The 22,333-nt window shown below is 45.9% G+C and overlaps 1 protein-coding gene across 1 annotated transcript in view; it reads right to left on the bottom strand.

Moving 5' to 3' along the window:
* Positions 1-3,207: 3,207 nt before the first annotated feature.
* Positions 3,208-22,333, bottom strand: part of Mthfd2l (methylenetetrahydrofolate dehydrogenase (NADP+ dependent) 2 like) — a 125,525-nt gene continuing 106,399 nt past the window's right edge. The window contains 1 exon segment of the mRNA XM_063245229.1: positions 3,208-4,649. Within this exon segment, the coding sequence (XP_063101299.1) occupies positions 4,505-4,649 (145 nt within the window). The 3' untranslated portion in view covers positions 3,208-4,504.

The raw sequence follows: 22,333 nt of genomic DNA on the forward strand, positions 1-22,333 counted from the left end.
TGATGATGAACATTTTTCATCTATTTATTTGCCATTTGTATTTCTTCACCTGAGAAGTGTGTGTTCATCTCAGATGCCCAATTTTGAATTTTGGGATCCTGATTTTTTCAGTTCTTTGTATGTCTAGATAAAAATCCTTTGTCTGAGGGACAGTTGGCTAAAATTTCTTCCCACTCTGCAGTTTCTCTTTTCACTCTGTTACTATGCAAAAGCTTTTTAATAAGATGAGATGCCAGTTGTAGATTCTTTGGAGTATTTCCCATGCAGTCTGCTGCCCAAATCTCTTTATTTCTAAGACTGGGAGACAGAAACATAATTAATTGTAGTAACAATTAACTGGAGCTCACATAACCTATTAGGTTTTATGGATTTTCATGTACATCTTGATTCTTTGTTTAGTAACCTTGGCCCAAATAAATCCACAGCCTGATGGAGAGTAAATAATGAAGTTGTCTTGAATGTGTAAACAAATAAATAACTGACTTTAACTGTATTTTCAGATGACAAAATAAAAATGGAAACAACAGAGTGGGGTCAGGGCAATGAGGCATCTTGGGGATTGAGCTCTTGCTTAGCATTTGTGAGACCATAGGTTCAATCTCCAATACCACAAAAAAGGGGGGAAAAGGCAAGGAATTACATTATTTGCCAAAAGACATTGATATATAACCTCTAAGTAATGTAAGGGAAATACTATAACTCTAACATGTTAAAAAGGTTGAGTTTGTGTTCTCTAAAATTGAAGGGTGGATTTTAAGACAGAACAGAGGTTAAGAGGAGGAAATTTGATTGAGCAAGAGACAGCTTCTGAGAAACAGGTTGGGGCCTGAGTGGTCTTCAGCAAGCCCAATTCTCAGAGCAAAATCATGAGGTGGGAACAACATGGAAAAAAAGGTATAATCAACCAATAAAGATGGAAGTAAAGCTGCTTAGGTAAAGATGGTCCAATGGGGAAGCAGGTCACGTGGGGAGTGTGTATAGACAGGACAAAGACCTTTTTAGGAAGACATGAATTAGGAGGCCCAGGTCACCCATCTGGGTAACTGATTCTATCTAGACTTTAGGGGACCCAGGTTACCAATTATAGTATATTGCTTATCTCTCAGGGAGGCAGGTAGGCCTGGTCATTTTGTCTTTATCTTGAGACCTGGCCTTTAATGGACGCACCTCCAGCCACAGTCCTAATGTATGCTCAGCCTCCGCACTGACTCCCTGGAAGGTCTGGTTGTCTGACTGCCTGTAATATTTCTACCTAACTTAGCCGTCAGTAATAACATGACTCAGAGTGTGTACTGCAGCTGCATCCTGGACTCCTACTCAGCTACACTTTCTTTCCCCAGCTGTGTCTTTTGGTAGAGTTGGGCACTGACAGGAGTCCCTTTCACTATCTTTGAAGTCAATTTTATCACAAGAGACTAAATATTACATATGGAGACTCAGCTACCACTATGGCTTAAAGTTTGTGCCAGAAAATAGCTCCAAGTCACTGCTGCCACTGCCCTTCTATGGGGCCCACACTAGAGCCCCACTCACTCCTCTTGGGTGTGGACTGTCCTGGTAGGAGAAAGGATTTTAGGGGAAAGGTCATCAAAGACAGAGGTGTGAGGCAGTGAGAACGTGGGGTCTGGTTCCCCTCTTTCTGACAGATCTTATTTTAAACCGATCCCAACTTTCCCCTCCATCAGGCCTTGCCTGGGGACTTAATAATCCAGAAGGCCAATTTCCTCACCTGTCAGGGAGAGAACATTCATAAAAAGGAAAGGATCCTCCCCTCAGAGTAGACAGGAAAGAAAGAGAAGCACTTAACCTATAAGAGGTACCCAGGCTGGGGCAATGGCTGCTCGTATCCACGTGCGGGACCCAGGAAGGGCAGGGACTCAATAGCTCACATGTGCTGATGCAGCCTAACTTTGCACCATGGGTGCAAAGATGCCAGTCCTTTCTGGGCACCGATATTATTTCTGATTTTACTTACCTATTACAAGCTCAACTTGTAAGCTTGAACAGCTGGTCTGTTCTCCAAAATCCACACCCACTTACAACGCCAGTCCCCGCTTCTGCCTGAAGCCCCCACTGCCCACTAAGTGTGGTCTGCCTTCTGCTCTGCCTTGTTTTCTGCATGTCTGTTTGGCAAGTTAGCCCACCTTCATCCCCCTACACTCTTCCACACACGCCTTTCGTTTTCATCTGCCGTCACCAGCAAGGCAGCCCTCGCTGTCCTGGGCAGGTTCTGAGCTCCTTCCCAGTTTCCCATCCTCCTGATATTGACACCTGTTCTTCCTCTGGGAACAGACTATTCATCAACACAGACAGCACAGGACACTGTGTCCATCTCCTCCACGAAGCCACTGGTTGCTGGCACTTCACAGACTCCATGCATGTCGTGACACCAGAGAAGTCTTTTCTGGGTTGACAAAGACTTCTTCCTGTGAAATTTAGCTGGGCGCTTTGGAAAGTCCCCTCTCAACAGGCCTTGGCCTTATCCCCCTGAGCTTGAATTTAGCAGAGCGCAGTCCTGCTGAAGCGGGTGTTGGACCTCACCCCAATCTGCACCCTCGTATTGATCAAGTTCCTCTTCCCCTCGATATCTTAGTCTGTGCCCTGTTATTATCAAAAGGCCAATGAGCCAGCTTCACAGGAACTGACACTCAACCAAGGTCCTTTTAGTGCTCTCCTGCCCACTGACCCACTCTGCTCAGGGGCTCGGGATCTCCAGCTGTCTTTGCTGCGTACACAGCAGAGTGCATTTTCTCCTCTCTGTAGATCTCCCTCCACTGCAGCAGTCTTGAATAAAGCCTTCCTTACAGTTCGAAGCAACTATTAGAATTTTTCTTTTATAGTACATGCTTAGTCTCTAGACAGGCTGAGTCCTGACTATTATTCCAGAATAATCTCTCTTGCACCACAGACATGGGCTCAAAACTACGGTCTTCATATTTTTGTATTTTGAGGGAGAGTTAAGGACCCTTAAAATTTAAAAGAGACCCCTTCTGAAATATGTGCTTGTTAACTTTGGATTTAAATTTCTGCCAGGATTACTGGACAAAGACTTTTCTGGACTGATTGTGGAATCTGTTATAAGGTCTTTTCTTTCATGTTTGGGGAACTTCTTACATTTCTTTTTTTAGCATGCATGTAACAAATGTATGAGCAACAACCGAAAACCTTACAGCTACCTTTAAAGAAAGAGACAGCATGGATGTCTTTCTTCAAATTGCTTTATTGTTGGCATGTTGCTAATTTTAAACATCAAATCTCTTTTCACAAAATGATCAAGAGTACACACTGATAAAGACACATATTAACTAAGAATCATTGTTGGTTCATGAACATACCTGACTGGTACATGAGAAGTGAACACCATGCTTTAGTGGTCTCAAGTTAGCTTCAGCTACTGCTCACATGTGTTTCCTGATTTAAATTGTGCTAGAAAGCCCGCACCTTTTTTGAGAACCCAATGCCACAAGAGAAGTGGGAAGAATCGTGGATATGCAGCTGTAGATTTTCAGCTGTGTCCTAAGACGTAGTTTCAGCATGTTGAAAGCACTATCTTTTCCTCTTCAGTTTCTGAATTTGGGAACAAACCTGTCAGGTGCAGCCCTTTAATGAGAGCCTCCTTTCTGATGCTGGTGGAAAAACACAATGTTAAGTTTATTTCGTATGTGTTTTAGATTGTTCCATTATTCTTCAGTGAAACTACTGTTCAAATACTTTCTTAGGTGAAGAAAGAAATGCTAAACCTAAGACATTTTGCATACATATGACCATGATGGATAGGCCTTCAGGGTGTGACAGAATCACCACTTTCTAAATGACATTGGGTCTTTCGCCTGACTTGGATATTTTTTTTTCCTTCAACAGAATATCACTTCTCGTTGGGGTGGCCTTGTGGGCTGCATGTGGGAGCTATCCAACATCAGGATTTATTTTACTATTCCATCTTTCCTTTAGCAAGTAAGCTCTTTTTCAGTATTTGACAGAAACATAGAATATATAAACTCAGCACACTTATGGTGAAACCTAAATTACATCTTAAATGGGTGCACATTTAGCTGATACAACATTGTTAAAACGTAGCGTGCGTGATATCGCACCATATTAAAATGTATTCACAGCCGGTTGTGGTGGCTCATGCCTGTAATCCCAGCACTTGGGAGGCTGAAGCAGGAGGATCGTTGCAAGTTCGAGACCAGCCTGGGCTACAAAGTGAGCTCAAGGCCAGCCTGAACTGCATAGGGAGACCCTGTCTCAAAAAGACAAAAAAAAAAAAATTGTATTCACTAGGAACCCTTCACTGTTTTAACATGGTGAACAAACAGCCATGAAATGAGTAACAGAATTCTCATTCACATTGTTTTGGTTTTCCCTAAAATTCCAACTCTGTTAGCAGTAAACGCGAAAACTGTGAACCATCTCCTTCATGACATTTCCATCCATGAAAAAAGAGACAATAACAGAAATAAGTAGCTGTGTAGTAAATAGGAAGGTTCTCACTGTGTGTCAATCAGTGACCGTTCTGCATTCTTCCCTGTGCTCTAGCAATGACCGTCAGAGCTGCCAGGAGGGTGCTCCTCAGAAGCACGGCCACCATCATGGGGCCCACACCTCCTGGGACTGGAGTGATGACGCTGGCTTTCTTCCTCACAGCTGCAAGAGGAAACAGAAAGTAATGCTTATTTCTAAATTTACACGAGAAGTTCACCTTCACATGTGTTGCCTATCGACTAGTGATGGCGAACCTTTTAGAGAGAAGGGCTCAAACTGCAACCCTAAACCCACTTGATTTATCACAAAGTACAGATGCTGCAATTAAATCCGAGTACTGGGGTTTTAGTTAGAAAAAACAACTCATACATTAACATCTTTTGTCTTAAAGGAAAACCATATGTTTGCCACTACTGCTGTGGACTGTTGTGCATTACTCACATAAATCTAACAACCTCCAGTTACTTTTAGAATAAAGGGGGCTGTAATAAACACATGCATGCACACTCATGCATGCTCACACACTCATGCATGCATTCACACACCCAAACATGCCTGTGTCATGATATCTAAGTTACACAAAGAACACAGTGAGATCAAGAATATCAGTTCTGTTTCCCTGCAGTTCATAACCCAATTAGTTACCTGCAATTCCAGTTAACTACTTGTAAAATGTGATACTGGTCACAAAGGGAAGTAGGCCATAAACTGTCAGGCACATTGTTCACTAAGTTGAATTAATGCTGTCAAAACAATATTTTCCTGTGTGTAGACAAATGCATTCCTGTGGGACTCTAACAAAAAACACCAGAAGTATCTGCATTACTGAGTGCATACCCAGCCTTGTTCCATGGTATGGAGACTTTATTCGGGGAACAGATTCTGGAGAGGTGGGAGACAGTGTGAAGCCAGTTTTAAGAATGTTTTTACATCCACAGTATGAGAAGTGAAGGCTTTGTGCTTGCAGGTACTTGAGTTTCTGTGCTTCTCCTCATGAACCAGAGCACTGAAGCTGCTCAGAAGACTGCACAGTGCTTAAAGCAGTTCGGGTCACGCTTTGTAACACATCATCTGACCTCATTCGCTGCGTGCTACTGAGACATGTTATCTTCAGCAAGTTTGCTCTCCGATGCTTGCCCAAGAAAACAGGCCAAGAGTTTCCAGATCTTGTACTATTTTTGCATAGTTTACATTGCCCTCTTGAAAGAAGGGTTGGAGGATGTAATGTATTTGAAGGGAACAGTGCATTAGGGTATTTTATAAATTGTAGGAAAAGCAAAAGAATCACACTGACTTGAAGTGAAGTCCAAATAAGCATGATCACATTGTTCGCACAGCAGGGAGCCAGCGTGTGATGACCCCCTCCTGACGATGGTCTGGTGGGGACACTGTAGGGGTGAACACCCTGAGGTTTCATGGGCTAGGCCTGTGGTACCCAAGGTGGCAGCTCTGAGAGGCAGTGAAGCTTGAAGAAGTCAACCCTCGTGGGACATAACTGGATCACCAGGGAGATTAACACAGAGCTGAGGGGCTGTGGGGACTTTCTGTGAACCCAAGCTTTTATAACAGAGCAAGAGTTACCCTTTGCCACTCCCGTGTCCAGTTTTGCCCATGACCCTCTGACACAGGTCCCACCATGGCCACAGCATCCACAAGCCCAGAGCCAACGTCTCAGACCTCCAGGGCTGTGAGCTGGGTCCCTCTTCTCTAACACACTGCCCAGCCTCGGGCAACATGAAACTCTAATATAGCACATAGGAAGAATCCAGGGGAATGCTGAGAGTAAGACAGTAATATTTTCGTTTCCCAAATGCCTCTCTGCATCAGCAGATGCTCTCCGGGGCCCTCCTTCCATCCAGCGTGGTCTGCTGGGGAACATGAGACGGTGAACAGCCTCTCCACACACCACTGTGAGGTCTTGGTCCTCATTTGCTCTGACTTAGCTCTTCCTTCTACCTGCAGAGTAGTCTTCCATCTTATCCCAAAGAGAAATACCTCGCAATTCTTTAAAATCCAACAAAAGGCAAACTGTCTATGCTTTTATTCAAACACCCATGCCTCCAATTTATAATTAAAGTGTCCACACTTTTCTGGTAATGTCAGCCCCCCTCTGCGACGGAAAGAAACCCGCTACACTCTGCCCCCTCACCTGTCCCCTGTGGGAGCTCCGGTCTTCACTTCTCTGTGCCCAGCCAAGCACTCCAGAAAGTAAATGAAACAGCCCTTATTTAAAATCCAGTACTATGCAGAAAAGTCCTGCTGACTTTGACTGGAATTAGACAATCTTGGTGTTTCTAGGCTAACTTACTGCATAACTCAAGCTCTGTGTTTTGCTTGCGGGGAGAAACTGTGCTTTCCTTTCTCAGTAAGCAGGCTCTGTAGTGTCACCAAATGCCTTGAGGACCTTTTCCTAAATACTGGAGACACTATGCCTTTAAAACACAAACAGGGCCTGTGAAGAAACCTACCACTACTGTTTACACTAATAGTATAGGAGGCCATACATCCATGAAGCAGCAACTTTGAGATATTACACATAAAAATAACTACCACTGAGCAATATGGTACCTTAGGAATCAAGTACAAACTTAATTTCCAATGCAAAACAAAATGTTCTATTTCTAAAACAAAGAGTAGAATAAAGTTAGTTATGCCAAGGGATCCACTGTGAGTATATAATTGTTTTTATATAGTTGTTCAACTTTGAAAGATTAATTGCCTTGGATATTACCTGTATATGGAAAAACAACAAACAACCATATCTACTACTAGTTGAGTGACTATTACCAGTCAAGAACTTCACATACCTTATAATTTTAATTTGTTTTCCCCTTACTTGCCCATTGCATGTGCTAACACAAATAATAATTAGATGATTCAGCTGAGATAGATAAAGCCCAGTGGTAAGTAAAAAAACAAAACAAAATCTGTACTCCCAGCTACTCCAGAGACTGAGCAGGAGGATCACTTGGGCTTACAAATTCATGCTTAGTCTGGGAAAGACAGGAGAAGAGCGTAGCTCTCTGTAGTGATGTAACTTAGCACCCTCCCGCCTGCAGAGGCCTTGTTTGCAGCCAGCTTTGAAAGACGCTAGGGTTCTGTAATGTTGCCCTGTCTCCATACAGCTGTGTGACCATGACTTAGACCAGGGGAAAAATCCCAAGAATAGCTCAAATGCCAGAAATTAACTCAGTTTTATCACAAAGTTAGGAGGAGCTTCTGAAAGAAGACACAAGAAGAGTGATTCTAATAGATTTGCTTCCCTGTGTGTTCACGGTGGGTGCCCGCAGCTGGGTGGCTCTGCATTGCAGCTGGTACTGCAGTTACGCAGCTGGCTTAACAGCCTGCGTGGCTGTACTCTTTGTGGCTATTGGCTCAGCTAAACCACTGGTCTGCAGGTACTGTGCCCCTGCTCTTCCACATTACATTTCTCTCACGCATTCACTATTGTATTTGAGCTCCAAAGGCGAGGTTTGGTTGGAGGGCAAAGGGATGGAAATGAAATTATGCTTGTCCAAAACCCCAAACTTAGCGCCTATGCTTCTGCACACTGTTCGGCTGGAAACCCAACAACACACTCCATCCCGCTCACTGCTCGCACAGGGTCAGACTGCGCTGGGACAGGGCTTTGGCTGACTGGGGTTGGGGCACTCTGGGTCTGCTTCACAAGTGCCCAGGAGCAGCAGCGGAGCCCTGAGCGTCCTTCAGCAGGCAGAAGCCTAGGGCATCCCTGCAAGTGCAGCTGCTCAAGCGTGTCAGTATTTCAAGGATTTCTGTTTGAAATTAGGTGTATAAATATGAAGATAAAGTTCATATATGGTCCCAAGAGGTAGAAATAGTGATGAATTGGATCAGGTGATGATTATTATTAGTTCTGTCTCCTTCCCTTCTTTTTGTAGTACTGGGGATTGAACCCAGGGCCTTGCACATAAGAGGCACATTCTCTACCACTGAGCTACACTCCCAGCTCTCCTCTGTTACTTTTGATTTAATTTCCCAAGGATCTATGTCTGAGAAAATACCTAAGTTTATGTGCTGCAGGCTAAGATTAATGTATTATCTTTTTACATAAATATGAGGATATGAAAGTACTGATAAGTGATTTTTCAAAAAAGATCATTGTCAGTAAATGTTAGCTGATAAAGTTGCCAATGCTGAAAAGAGCCAGGAGTGGTGGTGCCCACCTGTAGTCCCAGTTACATGAGAGGCTGAGGCAGGAGAATCACATAATCTCAGGCCAACCTGCACAATATAGCAAGACCCTGTATTTAAGGAAAAGAAATAAAAATTCTGTAGTCTAATGCTTTGATGTCATCACTTCAAGGCTATCCTAAGCATCATACTTGTAAGTACCAGAGGTGGCTGAAGAGGCAAAATTAATCATGGGAGAAAGACTTCAGTTCAATTCCGCTTGATGCTCTACAAAAGCCCCTCTTCAGTCATGTGGAAGAGAGAGGAAAATACCAAGCGTTCAATCACCAGAAAGAATAACCTCCCTGGATGGCCTTCCCCTCAAGGGCAGAGAGGGTTCTGTCTGCTTATGAAGATGATGCTTTTAAAGATTAATCCTATTATGTATGGGGTAAAGTACTCTGCATGCTCCAGTGGAGAGAGACATAGAAGTGTGATGAGGTAGTAACTTCCTGTAGAGGTTTACTTACCGAGGGCTCTGGGGTCAGGAGTACATGCACCCACTTAACGAAAGGAACACTGGTTCCGCACACATGAAATCCAGGCATTGCTCTGGTTTCACCTGGAAGGTGAATAAACACACACAGGGGCATCAGAGTTGCAGTCAAGTACATCAAGCCTTCACCGGTTCAGCGTCAGTGAAGTTCACAATACAGGCAAAGGAAACACCTGTCCAACCCCACTGCCTGCCTGCATGGGGCTTGTCCTTGGCAGGTGGGGCTTGGAGAACAATGACTTGGTGATGTCTGAAGCAAGTTTCTGAAAGTCAGCAGAGTAAAGGCAGTCAGTCTGTGAGAGAACTTGCATGGTGCCACTCACACAGGTCCCCAGGGGGTGCTGTGTGGCCGTGTGGGACTTAAAGTGCTGCAGTGGGCTTTGCACACCGCTGTCCCTAATGCACCATCCTAGCAAACACGTGTCCTTCCCGCTCACATCTAGCACAGGTGTCGCATCCTTTGTTAATCCCTGACGGAGGTGACTGTTTGCCTATGGGTCTTGAAACTGAAGAGTGTTTCCATGAGCAGATACAGCGCATGTGGGGCTCTTCCATGGAATGCAGTTAAAGACTCTCCCATCCCAAGACTCTGGGGGGCCCAACTGAGATTGCTGGCTAAAGTCAGAGCTGCCAACTGAGGCCAGGAGAGGAGTGCTGTGCCCATAACCTCGATGGAGGAAGTTTACAGAGGAGTGAGTTCACTACCGCACTGAGGCTGCCTTGCATGGTGGCTGCAGATTCCAGCAAAGCCCCAGGAAATCCTCACCGTGCAGATGGTCTCCCCAACTCTGACTGCGTCACAGGTGCAAACACCTCACTGTTCAAAAAGAGTCTCAAAGTTGTGCTGAAATTCAAACGCTCAGCATTGGAGAAGAGCAAAGTCCTACCGCAAAGGTGTGGGATGCACTGGGGCAGAATAAATGTGTGCCCGTGTATTTTATAATATATTGTGTGTTTGGTTCACAAAATACCATATCGGCCATATGACCACCCTTATTCTTTTTTTTTTTTTTTTTTTTTTTTTTTGTCTTTTTCGTTTTTATCGGTACCAGGGATCGAACTCACGACTGCCTGCTTGCAAGGCAGGTGCTTATGCCGCTGAGCTAAATCCCCAGCCCCATCCACCGTTATTCTTTAAAACACAGATTCGATCATGTTAGCCTACAAACATTTGATGGATATTCACAGTCTTTGGGATAAAATACAAATTATCCCCCATGGTCACCCAGATCTTTAATAACCTACCATCTGGTCCAACATCTTGGCCTTGCATTATGTGCCAACCCTGTATCTGATGATCACTGTTGTTATGCATGCTCTGAACCATCCCAGATAGCTCCAGAAGGAGTTTCTTGTGTAAGGGAGACATAGTTACTGTGTCTTGTAGCTTACAGCCCAGTTGAGAGACACACTGAAAATACAACTCCTTAAGATATGATGAACCGTAGCATGACATGTGCCCCACATGAAATGCTTGTTACACAGCACATCCTTTGGAGAACCTGCTGGAACCACAGCATGATGCACATGTGTGGCGCAGCTCTGCCGCTCTTCCATGAGCAACAGAGGGGACGGCTCATCTGTGTGGTGTTCCTGGTAGGGGAGACACAGGGTAAAGGTGGCAAGAAAATCCCCACTGGTGGAAGGCAGCTTGAACTTGGAAATGTCGCTAGAAGGGCTATGGCCAACCTGTGGGAGTGAAGAGCTATGGGAGACGAGGGAGGCAGAGCCTGGGTTTCAGCCAATGTGGCATCATTAGAAACTAACAGGCAGGGTTAAAGCACTGTCAACATCTGGGAAGACATGTCTGGAGACAGCACGGAAGCAAACTGAAAACCTGTGGGTTTGTGTTTGTACTCTTATCTAACAAAGCAGACTTAGTTCCATGGAGAGCAGGGAAGGAAGGGCACAGTGATGAGAACAAATTCAGGATCTCATGAAAGTGCATCAGAAAAATGAGCTGACGTCAGACACAGGGTCAGGGAAAAACGTGAAATTTCCAATAACTCTTCCAAACCTGAAGGAGCCACGCCAGCCACAGAAGGCAAATGGGAAAGCAATGGAGACAGAGGAAAGAAGAGCACGGCAACATGGGCCGATGGTGACTGATGTAACGGAGGATCTGGAAGACCCGTGAAGATGGAAGTGCATGCTGAAGCTGGCACAAAGAAGGAGGTGGGCTTGGGAAGCGGTCATGTGACCCCAAGGAGCACAGAGGAGCTGAGGCTGAGCGGGGCGTGACTGTCATTCCTGTGTTCACAGTGAATCAGCTTCTAACCAAGTCTTTTGTGAGTGAATTCAGTTAATACATATTCAGGAAAGATAAATTTTGTAAAAGAAAAATTTGAGAGAAAAATGGATCCTAATGCTTAAGTCTTTAGAAGAAAGTTAAAAGAGAAAGTCACCCTGCATTTTCACAAAATTTCAGGCTTCTGCCCATCTTTAGATGATTATTCAAGAAACGTTCCCAGATGGAGCACATGTTCCTGGTGGGGAAGACATGGGGTAAAGGCAGCAAGAAAAGGGGGCCTGCAGGACTCTTGTCCTCCTCCACTACTACTCTGTTTTTCTGTGATCAAATTTCCGAAGGAAGCCTGGTTTGGTGGATATCACTTCCATGACTCTTAAAAATGGAAGGAATGCTTTACTGTATCAGAAGAACCACATGCAGGGAACACAGGTTACCTCATGTGTAAGCTGAAGCAGTGACAGGGGTTGTGGGAGAAGGAAGGTAGCCCATGCATGTGCCTCAAAAAAAATTCATGGCTGACCTGTGGTCACAGGTCATGGAAAGATGGCTCCTGGAGGATGCTACTAGCCATGCAAAAGGGTGCCAAATGCCCTTGAACACTGAAGAAGAAAATGAAGAAAGAAAACACCTGACGTCCAAGGAGGGGAGTCCCCAACTCTTGCCCCTGACATCATGCTGGGAGCCGCAGCCCCGAGCCCGGTCGCCTCACTTGGCGGACGTGAGGCCTGTAGTAAAGAGTAAAGCCTGAGGTAGATTACCCCTCCCATTGAGCACGTTAGTTTCCTGCTTACCGCGTAAGCAACCCGCTCAACAATATAGTCTGCCTGGCAACTGATGATGTTAGCCAATCAGCTTGCCTTGCTTACTTTAACATGATTGGACACTGTATCCGTATATATACTGGTGCCACCCCTGGGGGGGAAGAAGAAGCCCGGAAGTAAAAGCCCAGAAGGAGCCGCGGGGAGCGGACCAGAGGAGGCTTCGGCTGGGAGCGATCCCAGGGCAGGCTGTACGGAGAAGAAAAATAAAAAGAAAAGGTTGTCCACTGCCAGGCTTTGTCGTGTGTCCTTCCTGCCGGCCGGGAGCGGACATCGACAACATCACTTACTCTGAGAACCACAAACCTCCTTTCGCCAGCCTGACACTCAATGATCTGGATTCTCACCTAAATCATTTTGTGTGGAATATTCTCTAACTCTTGGCAGTAAATTTCTGCTTCTATACATTATATACCACTCCACATTTCCCAAAATGAAATTTCCAAATGTATCCAAATAATACACTTTGCTAATATGTTTTGTGAGTTGAATCTGGAAAAAAAATGAAGACTATATTGTACTCTATAAGTTTGTTTTGGGGTATGGGGAGAGGATAAAAATGTCTCAAGCTCTTAATATTATTTTACTTTCTATTTTGACTGATTCTCTGTCACTTCTGGCCCCTGTCAGATTTCAGACTATAACAACTAATTTTTTTAGATTCATTTATTGTTTACCAGCATATGTATGTGGTGTATAATGCTTACTTTCTTGTGGGAAGTTGGTGCGTGTTTGTTACCTGTTTTAATTATTTTTTTGACTGATTTTTGAAACCAAATTCATTTTCCAAAGAAGATAGGGGTGATTCCCTATACCTATGGCAAGGCAGCAGAATAAAACTGTCTTGCTCCTTCCCTTTGGATTCCCATCTCTCAGTGTAGATGTATAATTGGCTAAAAGAAATGCTTGGGGAATTTTCCCACGCTGCTGAATGCAAACCACTTAGGCACTGGCTTGCAAACCTTCAAGAAAATGAGTACAGGAATAACAACCAGAAAAACCTGCACGGCAGAGGTCTGGGGAAATAGAGTGACTCAGGAGGTACAGAGAAGACACTCCACTTTCTTGGATGCTAGCATAAATGGTAGCTTAGGAAGACAAGGGACCAGAGAACAGAGGGTCCCTTAGCAGGTGACTTCTGGCCGCTGCACTCTGCTGGCAGCCAGGGATTGATTGGGTAGTTGGCAAAACTTCCTCCTGCCCTTCTGCTGGCATGTCTGCCTGGCTTCCGAGCTGCCACAAGTTTTCCCAGTGTACTCCAGGAAGGTGTTCACTGTCCCAGCATCTGGTGGGCAGTAATGAGATAGAGAAGGATGAAACAGTGCAAGGCTCTGTGTCTAGAGTTCTCTATACATGCTATGCTGGTGTCGTCAGGCTGGTGAGCTCTATTAGAAGGACTCCAGCCAGTCTGTATCTGTAGGACAGCTAAGCCTGCCTGCCCCTTCTTCCCTTCCTTCCTTTTCACAGCGCAGTGCATTGCTTTTAAAATGCTCAGTGGTTCACCAACAGAGCTAAACAAAACTCAGATACAAGTAAGCCTGACTCCAGAGCATAGCCTCTTATCAAAAGTTTATTCTTTCTTTTTGCTTTAATATCAAATCAAATCTCCACATACTTGGCTTGTGCCCCTGTGATGTTCGTATCTAAAAATGTAGCACATAGAAAACCCTCAGTGGAACCAAACAGAAAATCCAGCAACAAAAGTGGGCATTGCTTCCTGAAAACTTTCCCGCAGCAGTGGTGATCATGAGCAGTGACAGTTACGCTGCCAGTTTCTGTCACAGACGGGCTGTGTGGATAACCTCCAATTCTGCTGACAGAGCTTTGATCTCAGTGGTCCGCCACCATCAACCCCAGATGTGAGGTGAAGCTTTTCTGTCACAGATGTTTGCATTTCAACACAGGATGTTGTGGACCAACCACAGATTCTCACTGTGCTGTGAGCACAGAAGAACCTCACAGGCATTGGAGCTGCTCCTGGATACACACTGCTGGAGCTTCGACCTGAACTCTTTTTCACAATGCAAAGCAGGGGCCTCTGTGAAACACGCTCTCCTAAGGGGACGACTCCACTGACTCTTCGCAATAACCACCTGGTCAGTTGTATAAGCCGTTAGCGGGCAATGAAGATCTCACAGTGACCAGCAGTGGTTTGACTTCTTTGACAAAGTGACCTGTGTGAGCACTGTAATCTCAGGGTTAGGGGCAGTCTCTACCGGAGAATTTCTTTTGCATCTCCCATTAAGTTTTTCAGGAAGTGAGGCATCTTAGTTCTACGTGGAAGCATTAGTCTTCCTATATGTTAAAGCTGGACTCGGGGGGTTTGTGAAAAGCTGTCTGCATGAATCAGACCATCACAATAAAGTCATAGATGATTAGCACCGGAAGATAAGTTGATACTTTTATTCTTTACATCACCGATCAATAGTTCTATGAAAGTGAAACAGTTCTAAAGAATCACGTTTCCTGACAAATGGGGGATGTGTTTTCACTTCCCCATGTGGTAGAACATACCAGTTACGAAGTACCACAAACACTTTCCAAAGATGCTGACTTTGACACAACCTAGAAAGTGGGGATCCCAGAAGCTGTGTCTAGAATGTGTATGGCTACGTGCCCTGTGGCTGGAAAGGAACCCCATTCATTCCCTATCTGCTGGGTAAATTGAGGAGGCAATCAGTGAGGATATCAGCAATCAATGTAGGTTCTGAAGTTTATTTGTTTAAGCAGAGGACTGAATCTGGAGCCGGGCATAGACTGCTAGAGGTTAATACTGTGTGTGCTTCCATATGCAGGCGGTGCTTTGGTTCCCATGAGGGCACCTCTGGGGAAACTATCTCTCTAGCACAAGAGTGACGTTATAGATTTAGTGACAATAATGTCACTGTGCATCCATAAGCATGCACAGAAGGTGCTTGTACAAATGACCCCTAGCGTAGGAACTTTGAGACCCAGTGTGGCATGGTAAAGGCCAAAGAATGGTTGATGGGACTCTTCCATGCCAGAGGCATGCAGCTCCGTGGGGGACAGCTCGGGGAAAGTCCGTGGGGGCACAGGATTGAGAACAAAATCCTGAAGGCAGATGAGACTTGCTGGGGAGGCTTAGGAGGACAAGACCCAGCTGATTCACAGGACAGCCGGGTGGAGGACAAACAGAATCAGAAGTAAGCTGGGGACAAGGAAACCACTGAGGAGACTGATGGTGACTGATGCGTGATGTTCTTCTAGTGACAGACATAAGCGTGCTCTCTGTGCCAGTCAGTAGGCTCAGCACTTCACATACATTCATTACTCAGGGGAGGTGATTATTTTACTTAATCTTCACAGCAACCGTATAACATAGGTATTATTATCTCAGTCTTTCAGATGATAAAATCAAGTCTGGGAGAGGTGAAATGATTTGCCTAAGATCATAATTGTTGGAAGCAACAGAACTAAGTTTCAAACCCAAGCCAGCCTGACTCCGGAGCAGCCTTTCATGAAAGTTTAGACAGAAGACAAAAGAAGTGAAAGCGAATCTATCACCACGTAACACATAACACATAAATGCAAACAACTCCAAAACCTCTCTGGGGTTTTGTTTCATACATGGTGTTTTCTTAGATGAATGCTAGTGCGTTTCTATATAATTCCAGACTCTCTCTTGTCTTCACATTTACTAAGGGGTTGGAAATTTGAAAGTTTCTTCTGACCAGATAGAAGCCCAGTTTGAATGGTTCCTCTGTGGAGAGATTCCCTGCCCAGTGGAGATTCTGAAAAAATGCCAGATAAGGCTCAGCTGTTTGAAACACAACTGTTGGTGTTATTCTCTGCTCCTTTAGTAAACTATGCTGAACCTACTGCAGAGTATGAGGTCTTTTACGTTTTTCTCTTTTCGCCTGTCTGTTTTCTCTGCACTTCGCAGAGTGACTTCACCCATTCTGCCCACTCTTTAGCCTAAATACACGAAGCTGAATGAAATTCATGGACCCTTTAGGACTGGAGAACTGGCATCTCTACGCTTGCTTGTTCTAGAACTCTTTCAGTCAGACGATTTTTCTCTCATATGTAATCATGGAACCAATCATCCCCACTCTCCTTTTAAATTATATCTACCATCTAACCACCCTTAAAACTTTCACCCATTACATCTGGTGCACACCTCATCATTTCTTACCTGGATAATCACAATAGTCTCTGAGCTGGTACCCGTATCTACACTCTTACCTCTACAAACCTGTGCCACTCATCAGCCAGTGTGATCCTGTTAAAATGCAAGTGAAATGTTGCTTTTCGCTCAATTCTCCGATGGCTATCTATTGAACTCCAAGTCAAATCTGAATCATTTTCCAGTCTCTGTAGCTCTTTAGCATGTGGTACCCCAGCTGCGCCCTCTTTAAGGTTTACCCTACAATTTTTCCTGAGTTTACTGCATCCAATTATAGTGCCCCCTTGCAGCTTGCCAAAGCCATGGGATACGCTCCCTGTCAAGGTCTCTGTACTGGCTATTTCTGAGAGGGCTCCTCCCTCCTGCATCTACCAGGTTTTCTCCCTGTGTGTTCAAGTTACCACTGAGCCATCCTCACCACCCTTTCTAGCAACTCCCTCCCATCATGCTCGGCTCCCTTGCCCTGTTTGATTTCTACAACACAGAATATAGCCTCTTATATCTCATAGGTGCGTGTGTGTTTGCTACCTACCTGTCTCCTCTGCCCAGCACGTAAGCTAGCTGTAGGGGAGACTCTGCTTAGGGTACTGTTGTATCACAGGGGCCAGTACCAGAGCCTAACACATAATAGGTGCTCAACAAATAACTGAGAACAGCATGAATTTAAATTGAGGAACTGGCAGGACTACAGCAGAAACACCAGTAATGATTAAGATACTGAAAATAAGTTCAGAGAAGATAGAAATATGAAAAATGAAGGACAAGTTGTAATTTCCAAAATGAAGTCACGCGGACAAAAGGTCAAATATTGACCCATGATGTAACAATAAACTGAGTTTAGTCAGAACTGAAGACATTCAGGTGAGGCTGTACTCTGTACAAACTTGACTGCACCTCTCTATAGAAGTTCAGAGCTAATGTGTGGCTTCCCAGCAGTGGGCACCCACTAGCTCTGCAGGAAATTTCTAAGTGCAGCTGTAAGCTCAACAGAGAGCAAACTTCCATAAGTCTGTCCCCTGAGGTCATCACAACTGCATGAATGCAGAACAGGTAACCTGAGTGTGTAGATAGTGGGTGAAAAGTGAAAGATCAGCCTTTTTCCTCCGAGTAAGACAGCAGCCTTCATGTCCTTATGTGCAGGCTGGGTTGTCACTTGAGAATGGCTTCCTGTCTCCAAACGTCTGATTCCACATCTCTGTGATTCTCATATCTGACGGTGTTCAGGCCTGCAGGACACAGCACCACTTCCAGATGGATATACTTAAAATCCATCTCCTGCTGTTCCACAACTGCTGGGTGGAGCAGGGTTAGGGGATAAATGGTGTTCTCCCTAAATTCAGAGAGTGCTGTCCTGAGACCCAGCACCTCAGAGTGTAGCTGTATTTGTGGATGGCGTCATTAAGGAGGAAGACAGATTATGCTAAGTCACTTAGTGTGGTTTAACCCAGTGTGGCTACATCCTTAGAAGAACAGGAAACACATGGATGTAGACATGCGCAGAGCAAAGGCAATGCAGACCCAGGGAGAAGACGGTTATTTACCTGTCGAGGAGAAGGAATAAAGACTAACCTCTCTTGATTCCCTGCTCCTGGACCCTCCAGAACCATAACAAATAGATTTCTACTGTCGAAGCCGTGTTGTTGTGCTTTGTTATGAACGTGCTAACAAAGATTACCGACATTAAGATGGATGAGAGAGTAACCCTTGTGACGAGATCTGCCTCCTTCCCTTCATTGCTTGACTGCAAGCTAACTTACCCTAGGTTTAGGTGTCCCTCTGTCCTGCAGCTTAACCCACCTGCACACATACTTCTGAAGAAAATGCAAACAACCCAAGCACTGTACAAGACAGGAAGGTGAAGCACATTATGATACCTACCATTCGCTAACCACAACTGTGCGCTACAGCCTTAGCAGGAAAACTGGCTGATGAAGGCACAAATGTGTAAGTCATGCATCTCTCCAACTATGTGAAACGCATACGCACGCCATCTCCTGAAACAGCTATAGCAACAAAACAAAACAAAACAAAACACCCTTCCTAATGATTGATATTAGTTGGGCTGGAGAGGCAGAGCTTTCCCATAAAATGTGGTTTCCTTACTGGTTCAAGGTAAATGGGTTTCATCAGCACTGGAATGTGCTTCCACTCACTTCCCTATTTACGAGCGGCCCCTCCCCCACAGCACAGGGAGGACGTCCACTATGGGGCTCCCCCGCCCCCGCGCGCTTCTGCTTCCCATCTCCTGCACCGGGTCCCAGGGTTTGCTGCAGCCCCATCTGGTCCTCCCCTCTCCCCCAGCTTTGAATCCAGCAGCAGAGGGGTGTGGTGGGGCCTGAAGGCAGGAGGAGGGAGGAGCTGCAGGAAGCAGCCGGTCCAGCTCTGTGCGCCCCACCCCCTCCCTGTGGAATGCATGCAAAACAGAGGCAAAGCTATTAAAGCTGCAGAGGATTACAGAGAGGTCTGGGTGTGCGCGGCGCTAGGTGTAGCAAGGCTCCAGTTCTCCCATGCGGCAGTGCTGACTGTGCAGCCACAGAGGGGATCATTACCAGACTGCGGCTGGCCACATTCACTTGGTGAACCGCAGCTGTGCGCAGGGTAATTAGGAGCTCCCGAGTCTGCTTTCCAGCGTGTCACTCAGGAGAGGACCACCGCGGCCTCCGCCACGGTGTGCAGCTCTGGAGGATACAGGCTTCTTGTCTGGAGGTGTGAAGCCTCTTCCCAAGCAACACCACAAAATGCTTAAGAGAAACTGCAGGCGAAAGCAGCTGTATTCTGCTGTTAAAACTCCTTCATCTATGAAGCAAATCCAAAATGTTCAGATATATCATTCATTGCCTGAAAACAACTCTTGAACACAAAAGTAAATTCTGTGAAGGATGCTTTTAAATTGTTTCTTCTTTTGATGTCTTAATCTGGAGGGGAGGTTTGTTCAGGTGACGGAAGGGAACAGTATTGTCAGAGGTCAAAACTCCCTTGAGTTCTCTAACTGAGGATCCACACTATAAGAAGCTTGTAGGTCAGCAGAGTATGTATGCCAAGGCGCTATCTGTTCCTCAAAGAGCCCAGAGAGACACAGAATTGGAGGAAAGGTCCCTGGAGCTATCTGAAGAAAAGCCACCCATATGCCACTCTGCAAAAAAGTGATAAGCAAACAATACCTCCAGCACTGAAATGCCTGCGTGGATAGAACTGCAACACTACTAAAGCAAGAAACCGGGTGCGCCAGTGGGCGGCTGAGGCAGGAGGATCACTGAGAGTTTGAAGCCATCCTGGACAATGCAGTGAGATCCTGTCACAAACACAATCTCCCAGGAGACTGTTGTACTATAAGGCAGGGTGACTATGGCATCGGACATGAATCTGAGCCAGGTGACACTAATCTCGCAGTCCTTTACTGGGTGTACAGATAGCAGTACACAAATTCACAGGAATGTAAGACCAGAGTAACCCTAATGATCAATGGGAGAAGCCACACTAGCTCGATGACCTTTAACACATTTGCCAAAACATTAAAAGCCAACTTAACTGGGCTTGTAAATAATCAGGGGCTAAAGTAGTAATAATGTCAACTTTCCTCAGTGCACCATGAAGGGCAGAAGTGCTGGGGCTGAATTATTTGACTCTGAAGAGTCAGTGTGGCACTTGCGGCCCTCTCAGTGACTTTTTCCACACCGAGTCTCTGGCCCTGACCACATTGCCCCTAGTGTGCTGCCTCTATGCCTTGTGTCCTGTCAGGGCATCTCCGTGGGCCCCAAAGTGTGCTGCTTCTCCATGCCAGCACCATTTCCTGTGGGACACCCTTGTCCTCATCACCCTGACTCAGCCTCCTTAGACTGATGAGCCATCTCCATGCATGGGCTCTCTGTCCTGTGCTGGGGCTGCCCAGTTCCCGCTACTAAAATGCCAGTGACGTGGCCACCACTGTTCACATCCACAGCTCCTTTCAGCTGTGCCTACTCTGCTGATCTCAGCAGCAGTTACAGTGAAACTGGCATTGATACAGAGCAGCCACGATCGCTCCTTGGCTCCCAGTGAGTCTGGGGCAGAGCCAGGCTGAAGACCCTTCCTGCCCAGTGGACCACAGTCCCTCACTCTAGGGAAGTCCTGACCACAGCCTCTGCAGCCTACTGGAACCCGTGCTGCTGCTGCTCCTTGGTGGCTGCATCATGACCTTGCTGCCCAGGTCTCCTCTCCCCACTTGACCCTCCTGGGTGTGCTGGCTCCGAGAACACTCAGGGTCACAGGGGAAGTACCAACAGTCATGGAGGTGTATTTCATGGTGAAAGCACAAAGCTCTGATTCTCCGTCCAGGAGCCTCTATGCTTTTATGAGATCACCTGATAGCATTCTACCGAATGTCCACAACTCAGCACACACAAAGCTGAGAGGACCACTCACACCATGGTCCCCAGCTGTGGGCTGAGTTCTGAGATCCCAGTGGATACCTGAAACTGAAGGCAATGCTGACCCTGCATATGTTCTTTCCTGGACACACCTGCCCAAGGTTAAATTTAAGGAATCAATTAGACACAGCAGGAGGCTAACCCACCAAGAAAACAGAGCAGTGACAACCACAGAGTTGTAACAGGTACGAGAAGGTGGGTGCCATCTCTCAGGGCACCTCATGGCATGGTGCCCATCCCGCTTCTTGTGATGATTTAAGATAATTCAGGAATAATTTCCTGGTTGACTGCACCAGGAAACTGAACCCTGGGACAAGGGGACACCGTGGCACTGCTGTCGTGGACAGAAACAGTGATGGCCAGAGTGCTTTGTGTAAGGTGACCTCCTCAGGTCCCCAGCCCACTGCAGCTTTGTATCCAGTGCCACTACCTTTCACAAAACATTCATTACAGTTTGATCTGATTTCACCAGTATGCAGCCAGAAAAGCACGCGTGTGTGTGTGTGTGTGTGCGTGTGCACGTGTGTGTGTGTGTGCCGTGAAGCATACACACCCACTCTTAGGTGAACATTTTAAAAATTGTATCCAAATAGCTTAGGAGCAAACCCATGCTTAATGAAAATAAGGCACAGAAATGACTTAAGACCACAGAACCACTCTACAAGGCAAGAACTGGCTAAAACATGGTAAGTATGGTAGGGTGTGGTGGTACACACCTGTAGTCCCAAATCTGGAGGCTGAGGCAGGAGGATTGTCTTGTTTGAGGCCAGAATGGAATACACAGTGAGTTTGAGACCAGCCTGAACTACACAGCAAGACTGTATCTCAAAAAAAAAAAAAAAAAAAAAAAAAAAAAGTGTGGTGAGCCCCAGGGTGAGCTCGCCCCAGAGCTTGGCTCTGAGCAGGTTTCCTTATGCCAGGGCTGACAAAGCTATGGCACACAAGCCACAGCAGCTTGTCTATATCAATAAAAGCTCTAAAATGTTCATCAGTGCCATCTATGTGCTTCAGGCACGGGATTCTCCATTAAACCTTTAGTAGCTACAATGTTTCCAGGAAACGGAATAACAGTGCCAGAGGATGAAGTCAGTTTTCAGTGGAGTTGGGAAACTGAAATAAATTGCTGACATTCCTCAGAGTGAGGGAACACAAAAGGTAAAAAGAGAGACCAGGTCACTCTGCGAGAATCTCAACAGGTGCACACAACATGCACATGTGTGCGCACGCACACACACACACACACACACACACACACACACACACATGCAGTGTGGAGCACACACCTGCTAGACTAGGCTTCACCGCATGGGGTGCCTGAGCACTGGAGCCCAGTCAGCATGTGCGGGCCGTGCGGGGGCTGCCAACTGCCAGGCTCACACACACCTATGTGGGGAGGGCAGTGCCGCACGGTGCGTCCTCGGGTCTGTCTCTCCTTGACCTCCAGGATTAACCTTTTCCTCTGGCTCTGACCCCTGCTATCCCCAGGATCTTGGGTATGTGGGATTAAGTCCTGAGATTTTCTGGTTGTTGGTAATTTTT

The sequence above is a fragment of the Cavia porcellus genome, unplaced genomic scaffold (genome assembly GCF_034190915.1).
Source record: "Cavia porcellus strain 051 isolate PalLab524CR breed Dunkin Hartley unplaced genomic scaffold, mCavPor4.1 scaffold_2, whole genome shotgun sequence".
NCBI lineage: Eukaryota > Metazoa > Chordata > Mammalia > Rodentia > Caviidae > Cavia > Cavia porcellus.